Source organism: Hoplias malabaricus, chromosome 16, assembly GCF_029633855.1.
Source record: "Hoplias malabaricus isolate fHopMal1 chromosome 16, fHopMal1.hap1, whole genome shotgun sequence".
In the NCBI taxonomy this organism is placed as follows: Eukaryota; Metazoa; Chordata; class Actinopteri; order Characiformes; family Erythrinidae; genus Hoplias; species Hoplias malabaricus.
The window spans coordinates 16,359,936-16,384,214 of record NC_089815.1 but is presented as its reverse complement, the minus strand read 5'-3'; the positions used below and the strand labels follow the sequence as shown (position 1 = coordinate 16,384,214).

The window sequence follows — 24,279 nt, the reverse complement described above, 5'->3', positions numbered from 1 at the left end:
AATCCCATTTAGATTTCCAAAGGACCTATTCTGCTCTATGAGTCAAGACCACTCAAATTTAACATGGGAACATGGAGGGGGAAAATAAAGCAGCAGTTGATGTCCACTTCACCCTCTTGAATTGGATTACACAAAAAGGATAGGGATCGGAGAAAGAATACTGTCCTGTTTCCCTTACACACACACACACACACACACATATTCTTTCTCCTCTCATTTCGTTCAGCACCCCTCCTCTTCTTTTCCTGCCAGTGTCCAAGGCTCAGGCAACAAAACCCTTCTTGTTCAAAAGGCACAGCGCTTGCATTTCACACATCACTGGATCTTATGCTCCAAAAAAGCTGTCAAAATTGGGGCTTTGTTATCCCTGGCGTTTCCCATTGCAGCCTTTAATGGCTGCACCAGGCTTCAATGCGCCCCTGCTGTCCTGCACATACAGGCGTGGACGGGAACCCAGAGATTTGCCTCTGCACGGTGATGCATCAAAACGCCTTTCATGTCTTCTTTCTCCACAAAGGCTCCGCTTCTCTTTTCCTGTCTGCGTGTAATGATTCTTTAGTCCATCTTTTTTCTCTTGTAGTTCATTCAGCTGAGTCCTTTAGGTGAAGAAAACATCACTCAGCTTAGCCGGGAATACTAAAGGCCTTACAAGAACAGCACTTTAATTATGGAAGTTATTGCACTGTCGCTGGCACCTGTTGGTGTCACAGCCAAATTAGGCTGTAAATTTGAGCTTGTGCAGTTGACTGTCTTAGAAATAGTTTTTTATGGCTCTCACAAAAAATAAATAAATAAAAATAGGACTGTATATTTTTTAAAAGATTGCTCGGTGCTCTTTCTGTAGAACTCCAGATCTGTTTAGTGCTATATAATATATTGTCTGTTAATTGTTATCATAATGCTGGCCTGTCTGTCTCTCTCTCGCTCTGTTTCTCTGTCTCTGCCTGTCTCTCTTTCTCTCTCTGTCTCTCCCTCATTCTGTCACTCCCTCAACCATAAAAATAACACCACATCATTGCGTCTAAACTTACTGTCCATTTTCTACACACAAACTGTGCAGCAACAGATGAACTTCTGTCTCTAACTTTACATCAACAAGGAGGACCAACAATTTGGCCAGTGAGTGTATAAAACTGTGTATGAAAACTTCAGCAGCACTGCTGTATCTGATCCACTTATACTAGTGCCACACACAAACACACCACCACCACGCCAGATAGGTGCTGAGAATGCTCCACACCTATAAGGAACCTTACACTTTAACACTCATCTACACTTGTCCTAATCTCTCAGCTCAGTTGTAGTTGTATGGGGGTCCTCACCATTTGAAGAATAGGGTGAAGGGGGGCAAAAAGTATGCAGAGCATCAGATGTAATTGCATTTGTAATTATAGAACTACAAAGTGAATGTGTATGGTAATTGGAGCTAAGAGACCGGATATTGAATGAAGAAATAAGACAGTGGTGTTATGGCTTGTGCGTGTGCACGCGCAAGTTTACACGTCTTCCAAAACACACACACACATGCATATATAGATGTATGTATGTTTTGGGTGACATGTAAACTGGCATGGACGGCTATACTAATATAGTTATTCATTTTTGTTTTTCTCACCAGGATGGGCGTCTGAGGACAGGTGATCATATCCTGCAAATTGGGGACACACCCACTCGGGGGTTGACCAGTGAGCAGGTGGTGCAGGTGCTGCAGGCCTGTGGGACTTGGGTGCGAATGCTGATTGCACGAGATCCTCTGGATGAAGCACGGTCCCCCCCTCCTCCACCAGCTGCACCAACCACAGCACCAGTCACCTCCCTGCCTCCTCCACCCATTCCTGCCCGCAGAACCAGCCGAACTGTAAGGACTCTAACACTCATCTACACTTAGTTCTAAAGTTTAGAAACACTTGAGGTATGAATAGTTAATATATTCTTTGATTTCTAGTAAACAACAATATACAGTTCAATATATTAAAAATTTAAGTATAAAAACTATTACCCTACACCATAAATACATTTAGAATTTATTGAATATCCTAAATATTTTGGGAACAGGAATACATTGTTATGTAATTGAAACAGTGCTGTATCATTATCTGTATATAAAAAGAGCCGCAAAATTGGATGACCACATCATAGATCATCCAGATAGTGAAACTTGGTTCTTGATGCTATCCTGCTCTCTCAGTAATTGCAGAATATTGTACAGAATATCATCTATTTGGACACATTTTAGAATTCAACAGTTCGTGGCTACATAATTACTGGAAATCTGTAAAGTTGCTCAGGACTAGCACATTAGAATGGTTTCACACATCTGACAATTTACATAAAAAATGTATACATTACATTTGTATGCAAATGTTTGCGCACCCTTGGCCACATTACACATTTTGTTTTTAGTCCACAGTTACTTTCATAACTTAAAAAGTTACAAATCAAAAGCATCAGCGTTGCCTGTGCAAACTATTGGGTGAGCCTTAGCACTGTAAAAGCTCAGATATTATTTATTCATGTATGTATGTATGTTTTTATGTTTATGAAAGTCTTAGAACTAGATTAGTCATTCAGGCCTGAGGTATGTTACTAATTGTAATTAGGCACTCTGCTGAATCCAGATTCCTTACTTGTGAACTCAGTGTGCTACAGAACATCTAGATGAGCAAGGTGAGTTTGGAAACATGTGATGTGGACTGATCACTGATTCTTTTTTGGCCACAGTGAGCAAAGGTACATTTGGAGGAAAATAATCTACAGCATTTCATGAAAAGATCACCTTGCAATCGCTGAAGCATGGTGGTGTATCTGTTACACACTGGTGTTGTAATACCACCAGTTGCACTGGCAGTTCGGCATAGTGTGAGTTAAGCATGGCTTCCAGTAAATACTGGAAACCAATGTTAAAAGTCTGAAGTTGACAAGAGGATGACTTCTACAACAAGATAATTATCTGAAACATACCTCAGAGTCCAACACGGGCCACCTAAAGAGAAACAAACTGAAGCTTTTTTTTGATCGGCCATGTTTTTTGATCGGACAATCCGCTGACCTAAAGATCATAAAAACCTGTAGATCAATCATTAACAAATTGTTCATTCAAGACAACCCAGGAATGTCTCAGATGCTTTCTGCAAGGAATAGTGCGAAAAAATGTAACCTACAAAATTTAAAGACTTTCCATGGCTAACGGCCAAAGGGGTATTAGTAAGTACTGTCTCTGTAAGATGTCCAAACTTTTGTACAGGCCACATAGCTATTGAAGTATCAAGGCACTTGTATTGCCCTTTCCCCTACTGTATAACAATTATGCCAATAATTATGTTACAGAATCCTCTGTGTGATGTATGTAGGGTGATTGATATATATATATATATATATATATATATATATATATATGTGTGTGTGTGTGTGTATGTGTGTATGTATATATATATATATATATATATATATATATATATATATATATATATATATATATATATATATATATATATATATATATATATATGTGTAATATACTTCTAAACTTTTAAATTAGCTTATATGAGGCACTATTATGTATTGTATTATAAGTCCCTTTCATATATGTACACTGGAGAGGTAATCCTTTCACATATGAAGTGCACAGAGGGAGATTTTCTGTATCACACAATTTCTTGCAGCAGAAAATATTCTGCATGGGGCAGCATGTGTATCGCATGTAGGATGTACAGCAGAAATTCTCAAAGACATTAGCGGCTTCATTCACACCTGTGTTGACTCAGATTTAACCTGGGGTCTCTAATAGGGACCAATATCCAATGGGATAAAGTATAGGACAGATATTGTGGGTGTTTACGTTCACACAATCAGCTCCTCTGGGTAAAGTACGGAACATTTCTGGGTTACCATGCATATGTGATAGGGGCTACATTCTATTCTATTATATATTCAGATGTTTGAGTTGCCTGTTGTGGATTGAATTGATGTTTTTTTTCTCAGCCCAATCTGGAAGGCTATGAGATTCATGAAGTGTCTTTGAAGAAGAAGGAAGGCCAGAGTCTGGGCATTTCTATAGTTGATCGCAACGCGGCAACCATAGAAGGTAAAAAACAAACAAACAAACAAACAAAAAAAGAAACAGATTTTAACAGATTTTTTTCCCCTTCCATATGCTGCAATTAAATTAAACATTTAAATGTTAAATGTGCCGAATATGTTAAATTCAACAATTATGTTGTAAAAGTACATAATGCATGCAGATGTGTGTTTTTTGTAGATGGTGAGCACATATTGTCATGACTTAGAAAATCTAAAAACTTGTTGTTGCTCCAGGGCAATCAAATGTATGCATATGAGTGCATGTTGTAAAATGGAGATTTTATTAAAGGTCATTTTGGGACCATTTCTATTCGTCCATTATTAATCAGATGCTCACCAAATGTAAGGAATGTTATAGCATGTAGCATATAATATGAAGCTTAACAGAGGGCATGGTGGCGCAACAGGTAGTCATGCCGCACCAGACCCATCCCGGTTGTCAATTAGTTAAAGAATGAACAAATTAATGTTATCTGGCACTGTGTAGAAATCTCTCTCAGTTTCTGTCTCTCATTCAATCACTAACCCATTCACTCCTTTTCTTCCTTACTTTCTTTCTCTGCAGACAGTATGGGAATTTTTGTGAAGAGCGTGGTCCCAGGCAGTGCTGCTGAGCAGAGTGGGAATATCATGGTCGAAGACAGAATAATAGCGGTGTGCTGCTAATTACTCTTTAACAAGCTCTGCCTTAATTAACCCTGGATTTGTACACACACACACACACACACACACACACACACACACACACACACACACACACACAGGACAACAGTTGAGCAAGATGGCTCTTTATCTTCATATTTCTTTTTTGCTGGTTAATAATAATGTAGTGTAACAGAGAGCAAGGCATCTGTCATGTTGTGTCATGTTGGCCTTTAGGATGAGTTAACGTAATAATAGTTTATGTTTACACATTCATTTCAGAATAGTATAAGCACCCCCTTGTTCTACACACACTGTCCATTCTCTCAGCTCCACTGACCATACAGGAGCATGCACGTCTACAGTTACAGATTGTAGTGTATCTGTTGCTCTGTATACTTTGTTTGACCCATTTAACCCTGTTGTTCGATGATAAGGACCTTCCCAGGACCACCATAGAACAGGTATGATTTGGGTGGTGGATCATTCTCAGCGTTGCATTGTAACTGACATTGTGGTGGGGTGGTAGTGTGTGGTGTGCTGTTATGAGTGGATCAGACACAGCAGTACTGTTCGAGTTTTTAAACACATCAGTGTTACAGCTACTGTCTTTGACTTTACGACTGCAAGGTGGACCAACAAGGTGGGTGTGTCTGATAGTGTGGACAGTGATTGGACACAGTGTTTCAAAACTCCAGCAGCACTGTTGCCAGATCTACTCATAACAATGCCACATACACTAACACCACCACCACCACGTCAGTGGGGGTCCTGACCATTAAAGAACAGGTGAAAATTGTTAAACCGAGTATGCAGAGAAACAGATGGGCTACAGTCTGCAATTGTAGAAGTACAAACTGAAAATGTATGGTCAGTGTAGCTGAGAAAATAATGAGGTGATCATAATATTCTGAGATGACTGTGTATACCCAACTTGTTGTCTCAGTCTTTGACTTACATTTACAAGCATGTTTTCTCTCTTCATTGTCTCTGAGCAGCTGAATGGAGTAAACCTACAGGGCTTTACAAGCCAGGAAGTCTTAGATGTGATGAGGCAGACAGGCCAGACTGTGCATCTCACACTTGTGCGCAAGATTGCCTCCCCAAAGAAATCAGCTGTGGAGAAATCACTGGATAAAGGTGAGAACCCTACTGAATTAATTGGTGTCAGTGTGGGGCAATGCCTTCTGTTCTGATCAGATTGAGTTGTCATTTGCTCTTTGGGAAGACAGTCACTGCCTGTTGTACGCACAAAATAAGTGTAGCTAGTAAAAGCAATATATATATATATATATATATATATATATATATATATATATATAAAGTTAAATAAATAATATATAAATATATATATATAAAGTTGGTAATTTGGAGTTTGTGTTTCATTAGACAGAGACAGATAATATGATCTGTTCATGTATTTTTTCTAAAAATATAATGTAAAAACCACAAAGTAAAATGAACAAAGACTATAAATTGCTGAGGGTTGTTAAAATGCTATGTTGTTAGCACAGAGCAGTGTAAGTTTAACACTGATTTCATCAGTTATGTCTGTTATACATTATGAATATAAGGTGTATTGGCATTATAAGTAAACTAATAATAAAAAAATAAAATGTAACACTAACGTAAAGGGTGTTTGGATATTTGATATTTTTAAATAATTTTTTTTCAGAAATCTGATGCAGCAAAATATCAGATAAAATACAGCATAAGTATATTTAATTATACTTATTATATATGTTATAATTTAGTTTTTCTGTTTTAGATGTTAGTTTCATTCTCACTTAATTTATTAATCAAGTGTTGATTAAACACATTGTGTTGTGAAAAGTATGGGCTGTGTGAGGTTCAGAGACCACATATTTACATATTTTTCTTCCTTTGTCTAAATGTTTTTTCTTAGTAACAGTGTTTGACAGCCAGTATAGTACTGTATTTGATATGTTGCTGATGGTCAATGAGTTTTGGAGCTAAAGATATGCACTTAATTTATTAAGCATGTTTTTGTTGCTTTCTCAGAAGTATTAGAGAAGCACAATCATGCTAACGCAATAAAACATGCCTTGTGATCTATTTAATGTTATTATTCTCCTATCATAGATGGTGCATTTTAATATAAGGTGGTCTTCCCCTACATTTCTGGCTTGTATGTGCTTGATGCCTTTGCTTTTACATCTTCGCAATCCAGATGGTCTGTAAAAATACTGGACCATTGCACTTCACACCTGCTTGACTCTGACTGGACATGAAGGGGGTTTCATTTCTCAGCTTAGAGTTTTAACACAGGTTCTGGGCTCACTCTGAGCAGCTATATAACTGTTTATGGGGAAAACATGTCTTTAGAGGTTGTGAACAAGCTGCGTTTACATGTGATGTTGATATGAACAAGATTTGTTTCCCTCCTAAATCTATGGTACTGTGAAAAATATTATTTTAGCATTTGGAATGTCCATGATTTAGTAGTATTTATTATAAATTTATTATTAATGCTTTTTGGGGAATTACATTTACAAGAAAAACACAGTGCGTTTGGTATTGGTAACATCAGCAACTTTAGCACGGGTGAATGCTTCTTTCCTAAATTCCTATTTATTATTTACAGTATAGTTTTACTTAAAGTAACAATAGGTAATATTTTTACTTTAAAATAACAGTTTCAATATCACTGTGATGCGTCACTGACCTGTAATACTGAGGATAGAGCCTTTGTCATTGATACTCTGGGTTAAGCACTGCAGAAGCTTCGCTATAACTTTTGGAGGAGGGTAGGAAATAACCCTGATAACCTCTGACTCCCTTAACTCACCCTTTCATTTCAGGACAATGCAGTAAAAGTGAATTGCAAAAGTGAACTGTAGAGGAGCCCAGGAGCAAAAATACCAAATCTTACCTAGTGTTCCTTTAATACTGACCTACATATAGCCCAAGTACTTAAGCCACATATTATAATAAAGTACTGTAAACACCTCACAAATGAAAAAGAAAAAATAATCTTCTCTGGTATGAAGTCAGGAAAAGAAAAACTAGCCCCAACCCCTGCAGTGTGGAAGGGATAACTGTATACAAATCAATAACAATAACAATAGCCACAACAAAGCAGAACACTCAAAACTATTGTATGAGGAGAAGTTGTATGAGAATTTGGAAAACACAACCACAATGACTTCACTTATTAATCCTCTTTTGGAAGTTGAGTCTCTGCTTTTATCCCATGCATTACAGTGAAAACATGCAGACACACACACTAGGGTCAGTGAGAACACACCACCCATAGCGCCTGGGAAACACTTGGGGATTAAGTCCATGTATATGAAGTGCTTAATTGCAGCTCTCTGGTTGTTTACATTCAGAAGCTAAGTGACTTTTAAGGTGGAAATTCTCTCTGTTGTCTAAAAATGCTCTAGATGCCTGGGAGGGAGAGAGAAACCCTTGCATATTGGGTCATACTGTCTTTTCACTCATATACAGAAACTGGGGCTTCGTAATTACATCAGACTAGTTTCTAGAATGCAAACAGACTGGAGAGCTAGCAAGAGGAAACTTTTAAATGTAATAAAGTGTTTTTTTGATTACAATTGTGAAGTTCACCTTTTAATGTAATTTAATACTTCAATTTTAATATCAGAGCAAATTAATTTGGCTCATTCTTTTTCAGTAATGGGGAAGTTCTTCATGTAATTGTTGTCCTGGTTGGCTTTGAATGATGCTTCTCAGCACAATAAATTCTTTTAAAAGTTTTTTTTTTTCTTTCCCCTGTTTAACCCACAAATCAAATGTCTTGACATTCTCTGCTTCGATCAGAAAATGCAGTGTCTTAGCAACAGGCCAAGTCCAAAGACCAAGGCAAAAAGTAAACTGTGTGTGTGTGTGTGTGTGTGTCTGTGTAGTCCAGAGAGAGTCTTCTCGTGTGTCTCTGAGGAGGTCTGCGGAGATCAAGGTACGGGCGGAAATTCAGACGGCTTCTGTGATGGAGCCGATGGATCCAGCTCTGACTGCAATCAAACAGCACCAGTCTGGAAGAGGTGAGCTCATACTTTAGTCAGCTGTTTATACACACACACACACACACACACACACACACACATACATACATACATACATACATACACATATATATATATATATATATATATATATATATATATATATATATATATATATATATATATATATATATATATATATATATGTGTGTGTGTATCTACCTGTATGTCATGTGTCCCTTGTGTGCTTAAAGTTATATTAATTATATTTCATGTATATAAACTTTATTATATAATGTCAACCATAATAGTAATGTATAGTAATTAATGATTATAGTTGAAATGAAGAAATTTAATTTAGCTGACCTGGACTTTTTTTTTTTTTTTTTTTTTTTTTTTTCCCCTTCCTGGAAATGTACTAAAACCTCTTGCATTTACACACACACACACACACACACACTCTGCTGGCTTCAGTGTGTGACAACAGGGGACAATATGACAAGCCACAGAATGCTATACAGAAAATTATGTTTTTGTTCCTCTCGGCACAAAATCCAGCGTACACACATTCTGTGTATACAGGCTGCATTAAAGCATTATATTATAAAGCATTATATACAGATAAGGGCACGGCACACATCAGATAATCAGGAAAATTTCACTTGTGTACTCACAGGAGTCTGAGTGATGACTGGCTCTGGCAACCACCCAACATTTATAGAACTATAGTTAGTTATATATATAAAGCTAGCGTTCTATTCCATGCCCCTAGGGCTGGACAAAAGCTGACAAAGCTGACTAATTTTCTGATTTTTATAAAAGGTTTATTGGATTAAAATCCAGAATATCTACTTTAATGTATAAAAATATAGCCTAATCTAGCCCTCGAGGATCAGACAAGCTTGCTGCTTGGTCTGGCTTTATGATGAAATGATCTGAACCCGAGAAGGAATTAGTGATAGGCAGATTCACGTTTTTCCAATTTTTTTTTCTTTCTTTCTTTTTTTTCTCCCTGATCCAGTTCAGATACACAACATCCGATACAGATGCAGATTCTGATACAAGAGGATGTTTTATCTTAATATTATCATTATTGTTTGTTTTGTGGTTAAGGGTACATCATGGGACTGAATTTGGCCACACAGCACTTATTATTAGAACAGCAAAAAAAATATAAGCTACACAGATATGGAAGTTTTTGTCTGCATTTTCCAAAATATATTTGTCCACACCAACAGCGTTTTTAAAAATACCCACATTTAGATGAGGATTAAAGAATACTCAAAAAGGCTTTTACTTTCCCTTATTTTGTCTCATTCTCTCTCTCTCTCTCTGTCACACACACACACACATACAAAAAAAACATTTTCCAAAAGCTCTGTTTTAACCATTTTCAAAAATCATCCTCTTGGAGATCGTTTTTGAAAACCTCCATTTTCAGTGATCCAAAGTGCCATTTTATGAGAACAAGAGGATAACAACCTACAGTGTTCCTGTGTATGGGGCCTCAGTTACATAGTTCATGTATGACATTCAGCGCAAGTGCAGTCCAAATCAGGCAGGTCATGCAAATCTGGTTGCTATACCCTTTCATAGAGGGAATACAACTTTTTTTGCTCCAAGTTTCAATCTTTACTATGCACAAGGAAAGCCATCCATATGCTAATCTACCCTCTGGCATTCAGGAGGTATGAAAAAGGACTACCTTTCAACTGATTCTCAAAAGGCAGAAAAAAAAACCTGACCCACAACCCCTGAGCTGTTTCCCCAAGTTAGTGAGCGGATTTGTTCATGCAAGCTGGTGTATGTAAATATGAAAACATTTTGGCTGGGAGCAAAAGAGCAATCCTGTTGAAGCTTCAGAACCAGCTAAAAGCTTGAGTTACACTCCATCTTAATGAATCCAGACAAGCTCTGGTACCTGCCAAACTCCTAAATAAAGTGTTCTGTTGCACTGGGCAAATGCAAGCCCTGGATTACAATGATTACTTGTCAGAGGCTTATTTCCCCACAGGGGAAACCATAGTACTTGTAAATAGATAGCTGCCTTTAACCAGAATAATCTCACATTTAATCTTAAACATATTGTATTTTTCACCCTTTTTGTATTGTCAAAAATAATTGGAGTTTTTCTTGCCTTTTTTATATTTGCATGGCTGTTCGTTTAAAGGTGATTTCTTTGGAAGTTCCATTTAATGTGAGCATTACAGTGTGTCATGTGAAGTTGAAGGTCTCTGGAAACAGATGTTGAATGAGCTTTGTTCCTGCCATGAAAACCGATTAGGATGTTGGCGTCCTTCCACTCTGAACCAGTTTCTTGGGGTTTTACCTCAATTTCCTCCAATACTTATGCTTTACTAATGTGCCCTGAACCTGACAGCAAGAGCTTTTTGGTCAATATTACAGTGTAGTATACAGTTTAGATTAACATGATTAATGAAGGATGTTTCTCTTTAAAGTTCTTTAATTATTGTTAGTTATAATCTAGATTATTTGATGGGTAATAACAGCATTTTAGTGTAGGACTATGCATAAGAGGGTTGTTTAAAAAACAGACATAGAGTTGACTGATTATAAACCAAAATCTCCTTGCACTCCTAAAGGAAAACACTTCCCCAGAATCATTTGATGTAACGGCTGATACTGCAGTGTGCAGTGTGTAAAATGATTTCAGAGTGTGGTTCAGCTGTCTGAACAGAGAGAAAGGGAAACACACTTCTTATCCCTAGCAATGCAAACTGTATTTCCCTTTGATTTTCTGTTTTCAAATCAGAAATAACAGGTCAGTTGAGTTTGTCATAGTTCTCACCGTCAAATGATTTAGTTCTCAAAATGACCCATAGTTTCCCCATTTACTGAGCCAGGGCTGCGCATAAAAATACAAACCTTTTCCAGCATGCATACAGACAGAAGAGCAAGCAAATGGAGGGAGAAACACTCTCTGAACTTTATAAAAGGTTAATTGGATTAAAATCCAACATCTTTTTGTTAATAAAACCGACATGGAAAAAAGGAGCTGTCTGAAGTCAAGTTTGGACGTGTGGAAAAGATGTGCATTTCTCTGAATAAAGTGAAACCAAGTGTCTCGGGAGAAACCACAAAGACTGTTTAACTTGTTAATGGCAGAATATGAGAGTCAAATTATTGGTGGCATACTGAGGTACATTTACATGAATTATTGTTTAATAATCAAGGAATAAAACTAAACTGATAAATCATGAAAGCTAATTACAGGGAATATACGATTACAATTGTGGGGAAACACTGCTCTGTCAGGTTTGTTTAGGTTTAGAAGCTTTTAAGGAGGAACGGTATGTTTAAGGAGAAAAGCTACTGTTGTTTGTATGTGGCTAAAGTTGAACTTGTCTGTACAGATATATTCACAGTTTAAACAGCCACAGAAACTCATTTGTAACTCGAGTTATTTAGTATTGTAGCACTTATAGTCTGTGTTTACTTTCATGCAGTTAGCCATCTCCTGAATTTCCACCTTAAATAATCTGAAACAGCAAAAATAAATAAACATTACCCACATATGGAGCAGGAATAGAGCAATATCCTCATCTTGGTTGTTGTATGTTGTATGTTGTCTAAAAACTCCAGATGCTTCTTTCTATGACGTGAGCAGAGAGAGAAAGTTTAGCATACAGGACCAAGGCTTGGTAAACACATTAACTCGGTTTCGGGCACACAAACAGACTGGAGAGATAGCAAATGGTGAGGAAACCTCTTCAGAATTTCATAAGTATTTATTTATTTATTTATTTATTTATTTATTTATTAGCTGAACTCATTAACCTCACCTTTTAAGGTGTGTAATAGACAGTACTCAGAAGCAACAGAAATATCAAGTTGCATTGATGAGACATTGTTTACTGTGGTTTTATCAACACATTGTTCTGAACTGTTGAGTTTAGAAATCATGTATGTGTACTGAATAAATAGAGAGACATACTGTGTCAGTCCTGAAGCTTTCCATTCCCTAATGCATTAGTATTGTGCTCCCTGGTCAGTAAGGAAGCACTCACAATGTGTCCAGCTATTCCTCTCTGCTGCACCTGGCCTGCAGATGTTGGCCAATTTGACATGCCAAACCGGAAAGCGATGCATTGCTGTATTAATGTAGTCAAACACTTATGATGAATGGTGTTGTGAGTGGAGGTGTAGAAATGCTAATTTAATCAGTCCTATGTGCTGAGGCTCTTTGTGTATGTTTGTGTGATTCTCTCTCTCTCTCTCTCTCTCTCTCTCGTCAGAGAGACATGACTGAAATAGTTACATGTGTAAAGCAAGTGGGTTTCTTTTTGTCCTGGTGTCTTAAATTGCTTTAGGTTCCCCTACACTTGTATGTAGTGTTCATACCTCCACTTCCCCACCAGTTCTCATGCATGTTCCCTCCAAATGACTTCTCGTCCTGTCAGTTATTTTCCTCTCATGCATATTTTCCACTTATTTTGTATATAATACTTTAGCTGTGGTACCACATCTGACCCCTCACTCAGGCATTACCATCTGATTCCTTTATTATTCTCATCAGTCAAAATGACATCTGTTCCCTGAAACTGCAACATCGCACAAAGTTGGCTTTTTTTCCCCCTGAAAGTTCTCTGTAGCAGACAACTGGCACTTAACTGACTGTAATTTACTTTCAACCCAGCTATTATGACAATCTATTCATTTTGTAGGTCGAGAGCAAGTTCCACTGACAGAGCAAGAGTTGCGTACCAAATGGGAGCAAGCACTTGGCCCCCAGTATGATGTTATGGTAAGAAAAAATGTAAATTGTCAAGCAAACATGGAAACTATGTCTAATAGTCCTTCAATAAAAGCATAAATTCCTGAAACATGCATGTTAAGAGGTTGCTAACACTTGCATTTCTTAAAGTTCATCTAGTTTTGTAACTCTAGATAAGATACCTAAAACTGAGTGAAATAATTTAGACTATTTTAATGTTATTATAATATGGCAAGGCAAGGCAAGTTTATATATAGAGCACTTTTCGTACACAATGGCAATTCAAAGTGCTTTACAGCACGATACACAAAGATTACAGTAGAATTTAAAAAGTAAAAGAAAATAAAAATTCATTAAAATTTAAAACAAAAAAAACAGAGTAAAAAAAAAAGGACGGTTATTAAAATGGTACTAAGTGCAGCGCTACTCAAATGCACAGGAGAACAGGAAGGTCTTTAGTTTAGATTTGAAGATGGTAATATTTGGGGCAAATCTGATGTCTTCCGGGAGTCTGTTCCAGGTGCAGACAGCATAGTAACTGAAAGCTGCCTCCCCCTGTGTGGTTCTGACCCGGGGCACTACTAGCTGATCAGGTTCATACACTTCTAGCAGATCTGAAATATATTTTGGTCCAAGGCAGTTTATTATTTATAAACAATTAATAACACTTTAAAATCAATTCTGTGTTTAATTGGCAGCCAGTGCAGTGACCTGAGGACAGGAGTGATGTGCTCGGTTCTCTTGGTTCTGGTAAGAGTTCTAGCTGCTGCATTTTGAATAAGCTGCAGCTGCCTAACTGTGGACTTGGAAAGTCCAGTAAAGAGACCATTGCAGTAGTCCAGCCTACATGAATGAGATTTCCTAAGTCTGGTTGTGACACATACCCTTTGAATTATTTCGATATGTTCTTACAGTGATAAAATACAGATTTTGTTATTGCCTTTATTTGGCCATTAAAGTTGAGATCTGAGTCCAGGATTACGCCAAGATTTCTGACCTGGCCTTTAGGCTTTAGAACTCTGCTGATAAGCTGAGTAGTGTCCTCAAGTCTTTGCTCCTTGCTGCCAAACACAATCAATTCTGTCTTATCTTTGTATAGTTGAAGAAAACTGTCCCCCTATGAACAGCAATTAAAGCACCGAGTACATATGTACACATCACAGTCACTTTCTTATCATTTTTAACGAGTTGATACTTTTTCATAATATATTTAAATGAGATTGACTTGTGAGCTTTTTGCTTTTTATTTTGCCAATAAAATAAATCTAGAAAACCTGTGATGACTGTAAATTCAGTGGCTCCCAAACTTGTTCTGTAGTGCTCCATTTTTGTAGATATGAATAATTGTGATCCCCCCCACTCTGACTGACACACATACAGACACACACACACACATCTTTTGATTCCAACCTTCACTGGAATCAATTTTCAACATTATAATACGTACCAAACTGCAATTTCTTGTTGAACAAATCAATATAAAGTGACAAATCATTTTCAAATGGAATTATTTCAGATAATGTGCCTTAAACACTGATAAGGAACCCCTACTATAAATCTTCACTCATTGTCTATTTTATCAGCTCCACTGACCGTACAGGAGCACTTTGTAATTATACAGTTACACACTGTAGTCCACCTATTTCTCTGCATACTTTATTTGTCCATTTTGATGCTGTTCTTCAATGGTCAGCAACCCCACAAGACCACCACAGAGCAGTTATGATTGTGCTGCAGTGACATCGACGTGGTGGTGTGATGTTTTGTGTTGTGCTGGTACAAGTGGATCAGATTACAGCAGTGCTGCTAGAGTTTTTAAACTCAGTGTCACTGCTTGACTGAGAGTCCACTAATGAAAAACATCCAGCCAACTGCATCCTGTGTCTGCTGATGAAGGACTAGAGGAAGACCAACACAAACTGTGCAGCAACAAATCAGCTATTATTTCTGACTTCACATTTACAAGGTGGGCCAACGAGTAAGGTGTGACTGACAGAGCAGACAGTGAGTGGACACAGTGTTTAAAACTCTAGGTGCACTAATGTATCTGATCCACTTGTACCAGCACAACACACACAATGTCCTGCAGTGTCATTGCAACACTAAGAATGATCCATCACCCAAATCATACCTGCACTGTGGTAGTCGTGTGGGGATAAGGAAGTATGCAGAGAAACAGGCGGATTATAGTCTGTAATTCTATACTAAACCAAAATATAAATGCCACATTTTTTGCTCCTCTATTTCATGAGTTCACATCAAAGATCTAAGACTTTTTCTATGTACACAGAAGGCCTTTTTCTCTCAAATATTGTTCACAAATTTGTCTAAATCCGTGTTAGTGAGCACTTCTCCTTTGCCGAGATAATCCGTCCACCTCACAAGTGTGGCATATCAAGATGCTGATTAGACAGCATGATTAATAAAAGGCCACTCTAAAATGTGCAGTTTTATCACACAGCACAATGCCACAGATGTTGCAAGTTTGGAGGGAGCGTGCAATTGGCATGCTGACTGCAGGAATGTCCATTACAGCTGTTGCCCATGAATTGAATGTTAAATTCTCTACTATAAGCCGTCTCCAAAGGCATTTCACAGAATTGGGTAGTACATCCAACATCCCACCCACCCCCCCCCCCCCCCCCTCTGAGACCAGCCACCCGGACAGCTCCTGCAACAATCATTTTGCATAAGCAAAGAATTTCTGCACAAACTGTCAGAAACTGTCTCTGGGAAGCTCATCTGCAAGCTCATTGGCCACATTGGGGTCTCCACCTGACTGCAGTGTTCCAATTTCTGACAACATCCAGCAACTTTGCACAGCCATTGAAGAGGAATGGACCAACATTCCACAGGCCACAATCAACAACCTGATCAAATCTATGCGAAGGAGATGTTTCACACTGCGTGCGGCAAATGGTGGATACGCCAGATACTGACTGGTTGTTAGATCCGGTATCTAGTAAAATTAAACTGCATGTTTTAGAGTGGCCTTTTATTGTGGCCAGCCTAAGGCACACCTGTGCAATAATCATGCTGTCTAATCTAAATATGCCACACCTGTGAGGTGGATGGATTATCTCGGCAAAGGAGAATGCTCACTAATAAAAAAACATTGACAGATTTGTGAACAATATTTGAGAGAAAAGGGCATTTTGCATACATAGAAAAAGTCTTACATCTTTGAGTTCAGCTAATGAAAAAAAATAATGAGCAAAATCGTGTTTATATTTCTGTTCAGTATAGAATTACAAAGTGCTCATAAACAAAGAACTGATAAAATAGACAGTGAATGAAGATACAAGGTAGGTGTTACAAATACAAAGATTGTTCCATGTATATGTATACATATGCCTTGCTGTGCCCCTCTCAATAGTTCCTCATCCCCCAATTTGAGAACCACTGCATTAATTAATGGTACTTACTTAGTGTATGTAAGCATCTGAGACCATAAGCATAAAAGTATAAGGGATAATCAAACGTATATGTAAAGTTTATACCTTATTCAAAAGGAATGCATTTAGTAATTCATTTGCCAGTATTTAAAAAAATTTGCTGTCATTTTTTTTCCCAGGTTGTTGAGCTGGACCCTGTCATTGAGGATGATGCTGAGTTGCAGACGTATTCAAAGGTATTATAAGAAGCACACATTCTAGCTGTTATGCTCTTATGATATGAACAAAAATCACTGCTTAACGTGTGTTTGAAGATAGTAAAGTAGATTTTTTTTTCTTCACTTTCCAGTTGCTCCCAATACACACCATGCGTTTAGGCGTAGAACTGGATTCATTTGACGGCCATCACTACATCTCTACAGTGGCCCCCGAGGGCCCCGTGGCCAAGCATGGTTTACTTCGACCAGAGGACGAACTCCTAGAGGTAAACGTGTTAAAAACAAACACACCAGTCTGGATCTTCACTCATAAGCTTTAACACCTCTGTTCTCTCTCCCATCGGTATTGTGGTCAGGTGGTCTCACAGCTTGGCCAGACTTTAGGTTTTTGGCTGCCGTTTGGTGCGGCTCCTCTCTGTTCCTCTAATAAGACTGACCTTTGCATCCTGCCAGCCCCAGGTCTCCAGGAAGGCAACTGCTGCTGCCTCTGCTGGTGCATAGATGTTTTAGCAGGAGGGCCCCTGAATCTGACCGAGGCCATCTGCATGACCGTCTCCTGCTCTAAACTCCCCCACTGCCTCAGCTTCCTGGCCCCTCCACTGCCCTCACACCCCCACTTGCTCTGGTGACCATAGGCTGCTGTGCCCACAGCCTGTTGATTTTGGCAGCAAACCTGGCATAGCAGAGCGAGGCCCAGGAGGTTCTGCTATGTATCTCTGATGCTGGACAAAATGGGGTGTTGGAGGCAATGGGCAATGCCTTTGTAAATTGCGTTTTTTAAGTTGTGACGGATGTAGCAGCCCAATAAGACAGCAGAGGCCTTAGAACAAAATATGTATGTTGGAAAAACTTGCATTATCTGTTGAATGATTCCTGATGTTAAATTTTACATTTTATACATTTTTTTAAGCAATAATCTTCATCTTGTACTGGTGTTTAATCAAGCACACTTGTTAGATCACTTCTAACACAGGAATCACTTTATACTTTATCATTACACACAAGAGGAGGAAAAGACCAAAAGTGAGATACCTGCTCAACTGACATTTCTTCTGAAATGAATGGTATTAATGGGACATTTGTTCCCCATTTGCTTTTTTAACAGCTTCTCCTTTTAAGTGAACACTTTATATGTCTGCTCTACATTAAAAATTGCTGAGGACTGAAGCTCTTTGGAGCGGCAAGTGATAAAGTGGATGTTAGGGACAAAACGATGTGATTAACTGAAAACTCTTGTGGCTAGCAGCTTTTATCTGATTTGCAATTTTTTACAGTATTGATTGTATGATGTCTGTTCTGATACGCTTTATACATTTTTTGTGTAATATATAATTGCAGTTCAAAATTCTAACATTCTTCTTTTTTGTCATTTTATAGTAAAATAATTAGCCATCATGAATGTGGAGTATTAATACTGTTTTGTACACCTGGTATATTTGTGTATATTGTCTCTTAAATTAACTGCTTATGTAAATGAGGTGGTGGACCACTGAAATAGGTACTAGATCAAAGTATTTTTTATAAAATGACCAGTTTTACTTTTTTATAACTCTTTGTTTTTATGTATTGTGAATAGCAAAGGAAATTATAAATTGTGAAACTTGATATACCTTGTGGAAAGCTCAGAATGCATAGGTCTCTGGTATGGGGGAACAAAAAGGACCAAAACAAAAATTGACTCTAAAACTAGCTTTAAAACGGAAAATGGTCAGATACATTAGAAACTGAAAAATGGTTTGAGATTCAATGCTGTCTTTATGTACAGGTGAATGGAGTACAGTTGTATGGGAAGTCCAGACGAGAGGCAGTTGCATTTCTGCGTGAGGTTCCCCCTCCCTTTATTCTGGTGTGCTGTAGACGCCTTACTGAAGAAGGTACAGACTACCAAGCTGAAGATTCTGAAGAGTGGCGCTCCAGTAGTCCTACAGCCAGTTTACAGGAACAGGTGATGCGCACACACTCACGACTACCTACACAAACACACAGGAAGAGAGAGAGATTGCTTATTGGTGTCCAAATAAACAGCATATATCTCCATTATTGTCAGTTTTAATATGCATCACATGAACACAGCAGCTGTTCATCACATTGTGTGAAAATCTCATGATTAATGGGGAATAGTATATAAATGTAGAATCTTTTGGTTAATACTCTATCCTTCAAAAGGGCTTAGACTGCTCTAAGGGCTTAGAATCGCAATTTAAATAATATACTTCCTCTTTTCTTTCCTGTCCCATCAGACACAGGTTATCCAGCAGGATGTTGCTGAATCGAGAAAAGTTTCAGAGTTAAGCTCTCTAGAGAGGACGGAAGACAGAAAGGAAGCCAGAGAAGAGGAGGAGGAGGAAGATGAAGAGGGAGAGCTGGCTCTCTGGTCTCCTGAAGTGCAGGTTCTGGAGCTTGAGAAAGGGGAGCAAGGACTTGGCTTCAGCATATTAGATTACCAGGTAAGTGCCTCAGTCTGCCATTATCTCTTAGCTTCTCTCACCCGCTCTGAGTTTTTATTTATTTTTTTTATCTCAAATGTAAAATTTTCCTAAAAACATTTCTGCTGATTAATACCAAGTTAACCTGTACAAAGTGAAGCGTGCATTGTCTCATACAATATTGAAATATCAGTTTATATCAAGTGGTAAGCTGAGAAGGGCTTTGCTGTGGACCAAAATATGATACAATACTCTTTACAATAAATAATTCAGTGTATCCATGATACTACTACTACTACTACTAATAATAATAATAACAATAATAATAGCAGATTCAGTTTTTCGTTGAGAAGTGATTGTTATCTGTAGGCTATGGTTGCCAAACATGGGCATCTACTGATGTTAGTGCGCCTGCAAGTGCAATGAGCTACAAATGTATTAATGAGGTTACTCCACTATCCAGTGCTGGGATTATTTATACCCCTGTAAGCCCATGCTTGCATTTAGCATAGAAACCTCATGTGAAGCTGATCCAGGGTTCCAGGGTTTTATTGTATTGAGGTAGTACAATCTGTTTGTGCACAGCTGAACACCTGTATTAGAAACGAAGGCACCCTATTCAATTAGTACATTACATGAGTTGCCTACAAACATTGTGCATATAGTTTTATATGTGATCTTAGTGGAATAAATTTCTAAAATATCTAATTATATTCAGTATTTGCTACTTATCTGTGTCATTGTGTACAGGATAAAATAAGCCATGATCTTTCTGGCAAGGCAGTCCTCTATTCAGCTGGCACAGTGCCAAACATCTAAACTCTAGCTCTGTTCACTTACTATGAAAAGCTGCTTTTCCTCCTCCCTTCATTAGCCACTAATCACTGTATGTACATAACAGCATGCAAGTGGCTGATCTGAAATCAGCAGTGATTAAGTAGAGGCCCCTAAAAATGTAAATCGCATCCTGATCACATATCCTCTTCTCCAGGAATATATTCTGTGTTTTATAATAATTGTCAGGAATTCTGAATGATTTCAGACCGGGCCAACGACATCAGAAGAAGAAACGGCTGAAGCTTTCACAACTTTATCAGTGAGATAATAAATGATGACGGGGGTGACGGTGCAGCTCCCGAAATGGGTGAAATTGAAGGGAGATCACATTTTAATGGCGCGACATGCTTCTTCCCCTGTCAAGAGCTGCTCTGAGTGATGGCGCTGCGGTTTTCACAGACAGAATTACACTGGTGCTTAATAGCAGTAACCTGAGCAGTGATCCCTTAAACTCTGCCTTTCTCCTCACCTCTGTGAGCGATGGAGAAATAAAGACAGGAGTACGCTGTGGGAGCAGCAGGCACAGTCCATACACTGTGTATGTGCGTGTGTACGTGAACATGTGTATGAATTAAGACCGCGTGTCTTGCTGACTTGAGATCTCATTGTTTCTGAAGGGCTTTTTTGGTTGGTTTTGGGAGGAGTGTGGTTTCACATAACTAGTTTTTAATTGCTTAAAAAAGAACCTAAGTAGGGGAGTTTTTATGTACAATGAATATCAGTACAGTGTGGTGTAGAGTTTGGGGATATAATACTGTTACATTTTGTAGTATCACTATGCTGATTGTACTCTGTTTGATCAAATTGATTTTTTTTAACTTAGATCAAAACTATTTTGTTAATATGTGAATATTATAGTTTATCCTCATCAGGATACGCTGCATTTCTTCTTTTGAAAAGAAATCTAACTCATATTTGTGCAATTTGAAAGTTTTTAAAGAAGTATTTGAAATCTTATAAATATGTTTTATTATGTAGCACTTATTGGTGTTACTTTATTAAACATACAAACAATAGTGAAAAACCTAAAATGAAGAATAACAGATTAATATTTATCTGTATACTTTCAAAAAAAAAAAAGCAAAAAGAATATCCCATTCGTATTTTGTTGTTGTTGTAAATAATACAAATACAGGAGAGGGTCATGTGAAAACTGCAGGCCCGTAAGCACTTATAAGTTTCCATATTGTATTTTGTTGTGAAATCCTGATCAAAGAGAAGTGAGCATGGTCTCTGCAGCGGTTGATTTGGCGCTCTATGTATCTAGGGCTTTGACGGAGGCCATATTGACCTGTGTGAACTGCCCTTAGTCATGAACTCGCTATCTGTCTGCTCAGCACCAGCTGAGCCCCGCTCACCTACTGCTGTGTGTCTGTTTATCTCCAACAGCGTCTCTACTATGCTGCTCTCAGGCCTGGGGCCAGCCGAGTAGCATATGGGAATTCATTTAGGGCCAGTTTTTGTGTGTTCGCATATATACAGTATGCGTCTCTAGGGCTAGAAGTATCAAGATGTCATTATACAGTAGGTAGGACTAATAATAGATGGAAGATGTTGCCTAAAAGTCAGTAAATAGTGGAAAAGCTAGATTGATCCCATACCCCTTCTTTTGTTACTTCTTTTTCTCTCTCCTTCATTCTCTCCCTCTCTCCTCTTTTCTTTCTTGTTTTGCTGTGGCCAGCAGGCAGGCATGGAGCTCTGTGGTCTGCTGTGAGGGGGAAATTGATTTTGCTTTAGTGTCTCCAGCAAAAAGCTTGAGCTGATAAGGCTGAGTGGGCAAGAGCCGGACCTACAGACATGCCTGCAGCTTTACAGTGCTTTCTGATTTCTGCAGCAGGGGTGGGCAATATGACGAGCATATCGTCCTCATAATAGATTATGTCACTTAGTGCTGCCCAGCATCACTGCTACTTGAGAACAAACCTTGTATTTCCACAACAATTACTTTACAGGTGAAGGAAAAAACAGGCTTTTTTTGTGGGAGACACATTTTGAGTTTTCTTTTTATGTCAAAATAAATGTATAAAATGGAGATAACAATCTGGGACTCATTACAATATTGATTTTTAGTTTTATATTTGTCTTATTCGTACACCTTTTATTAAGACCAGAAACATAGAAAATAAAGAAATATAAAATTGTTATATCAGCAATGTGCTTACTTCCAAATGATCAGAACATGCCGACTGTGTATGGTAAAAATATCTTAAAGTGTCAGGATTTATTTTTGCTTTGTTGCCCACCTTTACGCTCTCAAGCATTCTGTCTTTTGCTCCTTTCACCTGTTTGCCCCCATCAGCTAGAGTTACCACTAAGTCTGGGGTTATGGAAGCCAGTTCTGTAACCGTAGCTGGATTGATGGAAGCCCTGATGACTAGACACTTGGTGTTTTTCCTCCCCTAAATGACACCCTTGTCTGCGGGAGTGCCAGAAAATGACAACAGAGAAATCATTTGTGTCCTTTTTTTTTTTTTTGTAGACTTCAATCTTGAGGTGAAAAGCATGATGCCATGCTTTTCAGCAGCATGTGTATGAATGTGTAGGACTCCCTTGGTGATGTGTGCTTGTGCTATGCTGCTAATGGAGATTAATGAAGACCCCTTGAGCTAAACACCTGATCCTGAAGGGTCAGGTCAAGATGGATTTGCCGCAAGTAGGATCAGATTTGCACGAGTGTTTAAACTTTATTACACCGTGTTTTTTCCTCTTACCATGAGGTCAGGCGTGAAGTCATGCTGTAATGCAGCTCTGAAAAGGAGAATGATTGAGGAGCTCTCCCATGGTGGGTGGTTCTTGTTGGTCCACAGGGGGACTGTAAAGATGATTGTAACCAGGCCTTATGATATTTTGTTTGTGGGAGCTGTAAGTTCAACACCAATGATCAAGGGAAGGAAAAATTCCTATTATTTTAAAATTGAATTTATAAAATAAGCTGGTTCACCATAACTGACATTTTGGTGATGAACAGCTGCTGGCTTTCATGGATTACATACATTGTGACATACTGTCTTTGGGAGGGTCAGACTGATTAAAGCAACACTATATAGGTATAGCATTTTTGCTCCTGGGCTCCCCCTACGGTTGCAGAGTGTAAATCACTTTTAATATACTGTTGTGAAATCACCAAAAGACAAACAGCAGTACATAGTATAAAGTATAAAACAACACAGGTAGCAGTGGTGAGAATAGGTATCCAGGCAGTTAACAGCAGCGGAAAGCAGGTTTAAAACTGGCCTCTAGCTGGAGTCAAAGTTAGCAGCAGCAGGCTTATAGGCTGCTAGCTGGAGACTGAAGGCCGATTTATACTTCGGCATAGACTTGACACAGAGTCTATGGCGAAGGCTATGGAGGAGCCCTACACCGTTGTGAGCGTTTATACTTCTGCGTTGGTGTCTACGTCACTCTGCAATTAAACGGCCACAACACTAGGGCTGAATATAAAACATCTTCCTCTATACTGTGTAGTACACACTGCAGTGGTGTAGTAGAATTCCTTTAATAAATCTTTAAAGTGCACTACTTGGGGAGTAGGTTGTTGATTGGGACGGAGCATAATTTTCAAGAGGTTCCAGGAAAGTAACTAATACAAAGCCAGCACATTTTCCCTGCTTGGTATGGGTTCTTGTTAAGTTTTTTTATTTTTTTTTCATGGGTACATACACAAAATGACAACATGAAATGCTCAGGTGTTAACGGAGTTTAAATCTAAATGGAACAAATGGGCACTTACAGCTGCAAGAACCTCTACCTGAACAAGTTAATTTCTGTGAAAATCTATGAAGAGAGAACATGTTCTCTAGAGTATTCTTCTGTAAATATACAGGCTCACTATCTGAGCTCAGGATACAAATATATTTCCGCTGCCGTGTACGTGGCACAAATAATTCATAACAGTTCCTGGCTGCCAAGAAAAAGAGAGCTGAAACACAAGAGCATGCATTTTGAATTTTTCTCTTTTTT

At 38.3% G+C, this 24,279-nt stretch overlaps 1 protein-coding gene across 8 annotated transcripts in view; it reads left to right on the top strand.

Moving 5' to 3' along the window:
• patj (PATJ crumbs cell polarity complex component) overlaps positions 1 to 24,279 on the top strand; it is a 177,515-nt gene that overhangs the window by 15,992 nt on the left and 137,244 nt on the right. For all 8 annotated transcript variants that reach the window (XM_066647665.1, XM_066647664.1, XM_066647662.1 and 5 more), the window contains exons 9-18: positions 1,619 to 1,858; positions 3,982 to 4,084; positions 4,646 to 4,734; positions 5,721 to 5,862; positions 8,613 to 8,747; positions 13,394 to 13,473; positions 17,018 to 17,074; positions 17,188 to 17,322; positions 18,822 to 19,001; positions 19,297 to 19,503. In XM_066647665.1, coding sequence (XP_066503762.1) covers positions 1,619 to 1,858; positions 3,982 to 4,084; positions 4,646 to 4,734; positions 5,721 to 5,862; positions 8,613 to 8,747; positions 13,394 to 13,473; positions 17,018 to 17,074; positions 17,188 to 17,322; positions 18,822 to 19,001; positions 19,297 to 19,503 — 1,368 coding nt within the window. The remainder of the gene's footprint in view (positions 1 to 1,618; positions 1,859 to 3,981; positions 4,085 to 4,645; positions 4,735 to 5,720; positions 5,863 to 8,612; positions 8,748 to 13,393; positions 13,474 to 17,017; positions 17,075 to 17,187; positions 17,323 to 18,821; positions 19,002 to 19,296; positions 19,504 to 24,279) is intronic.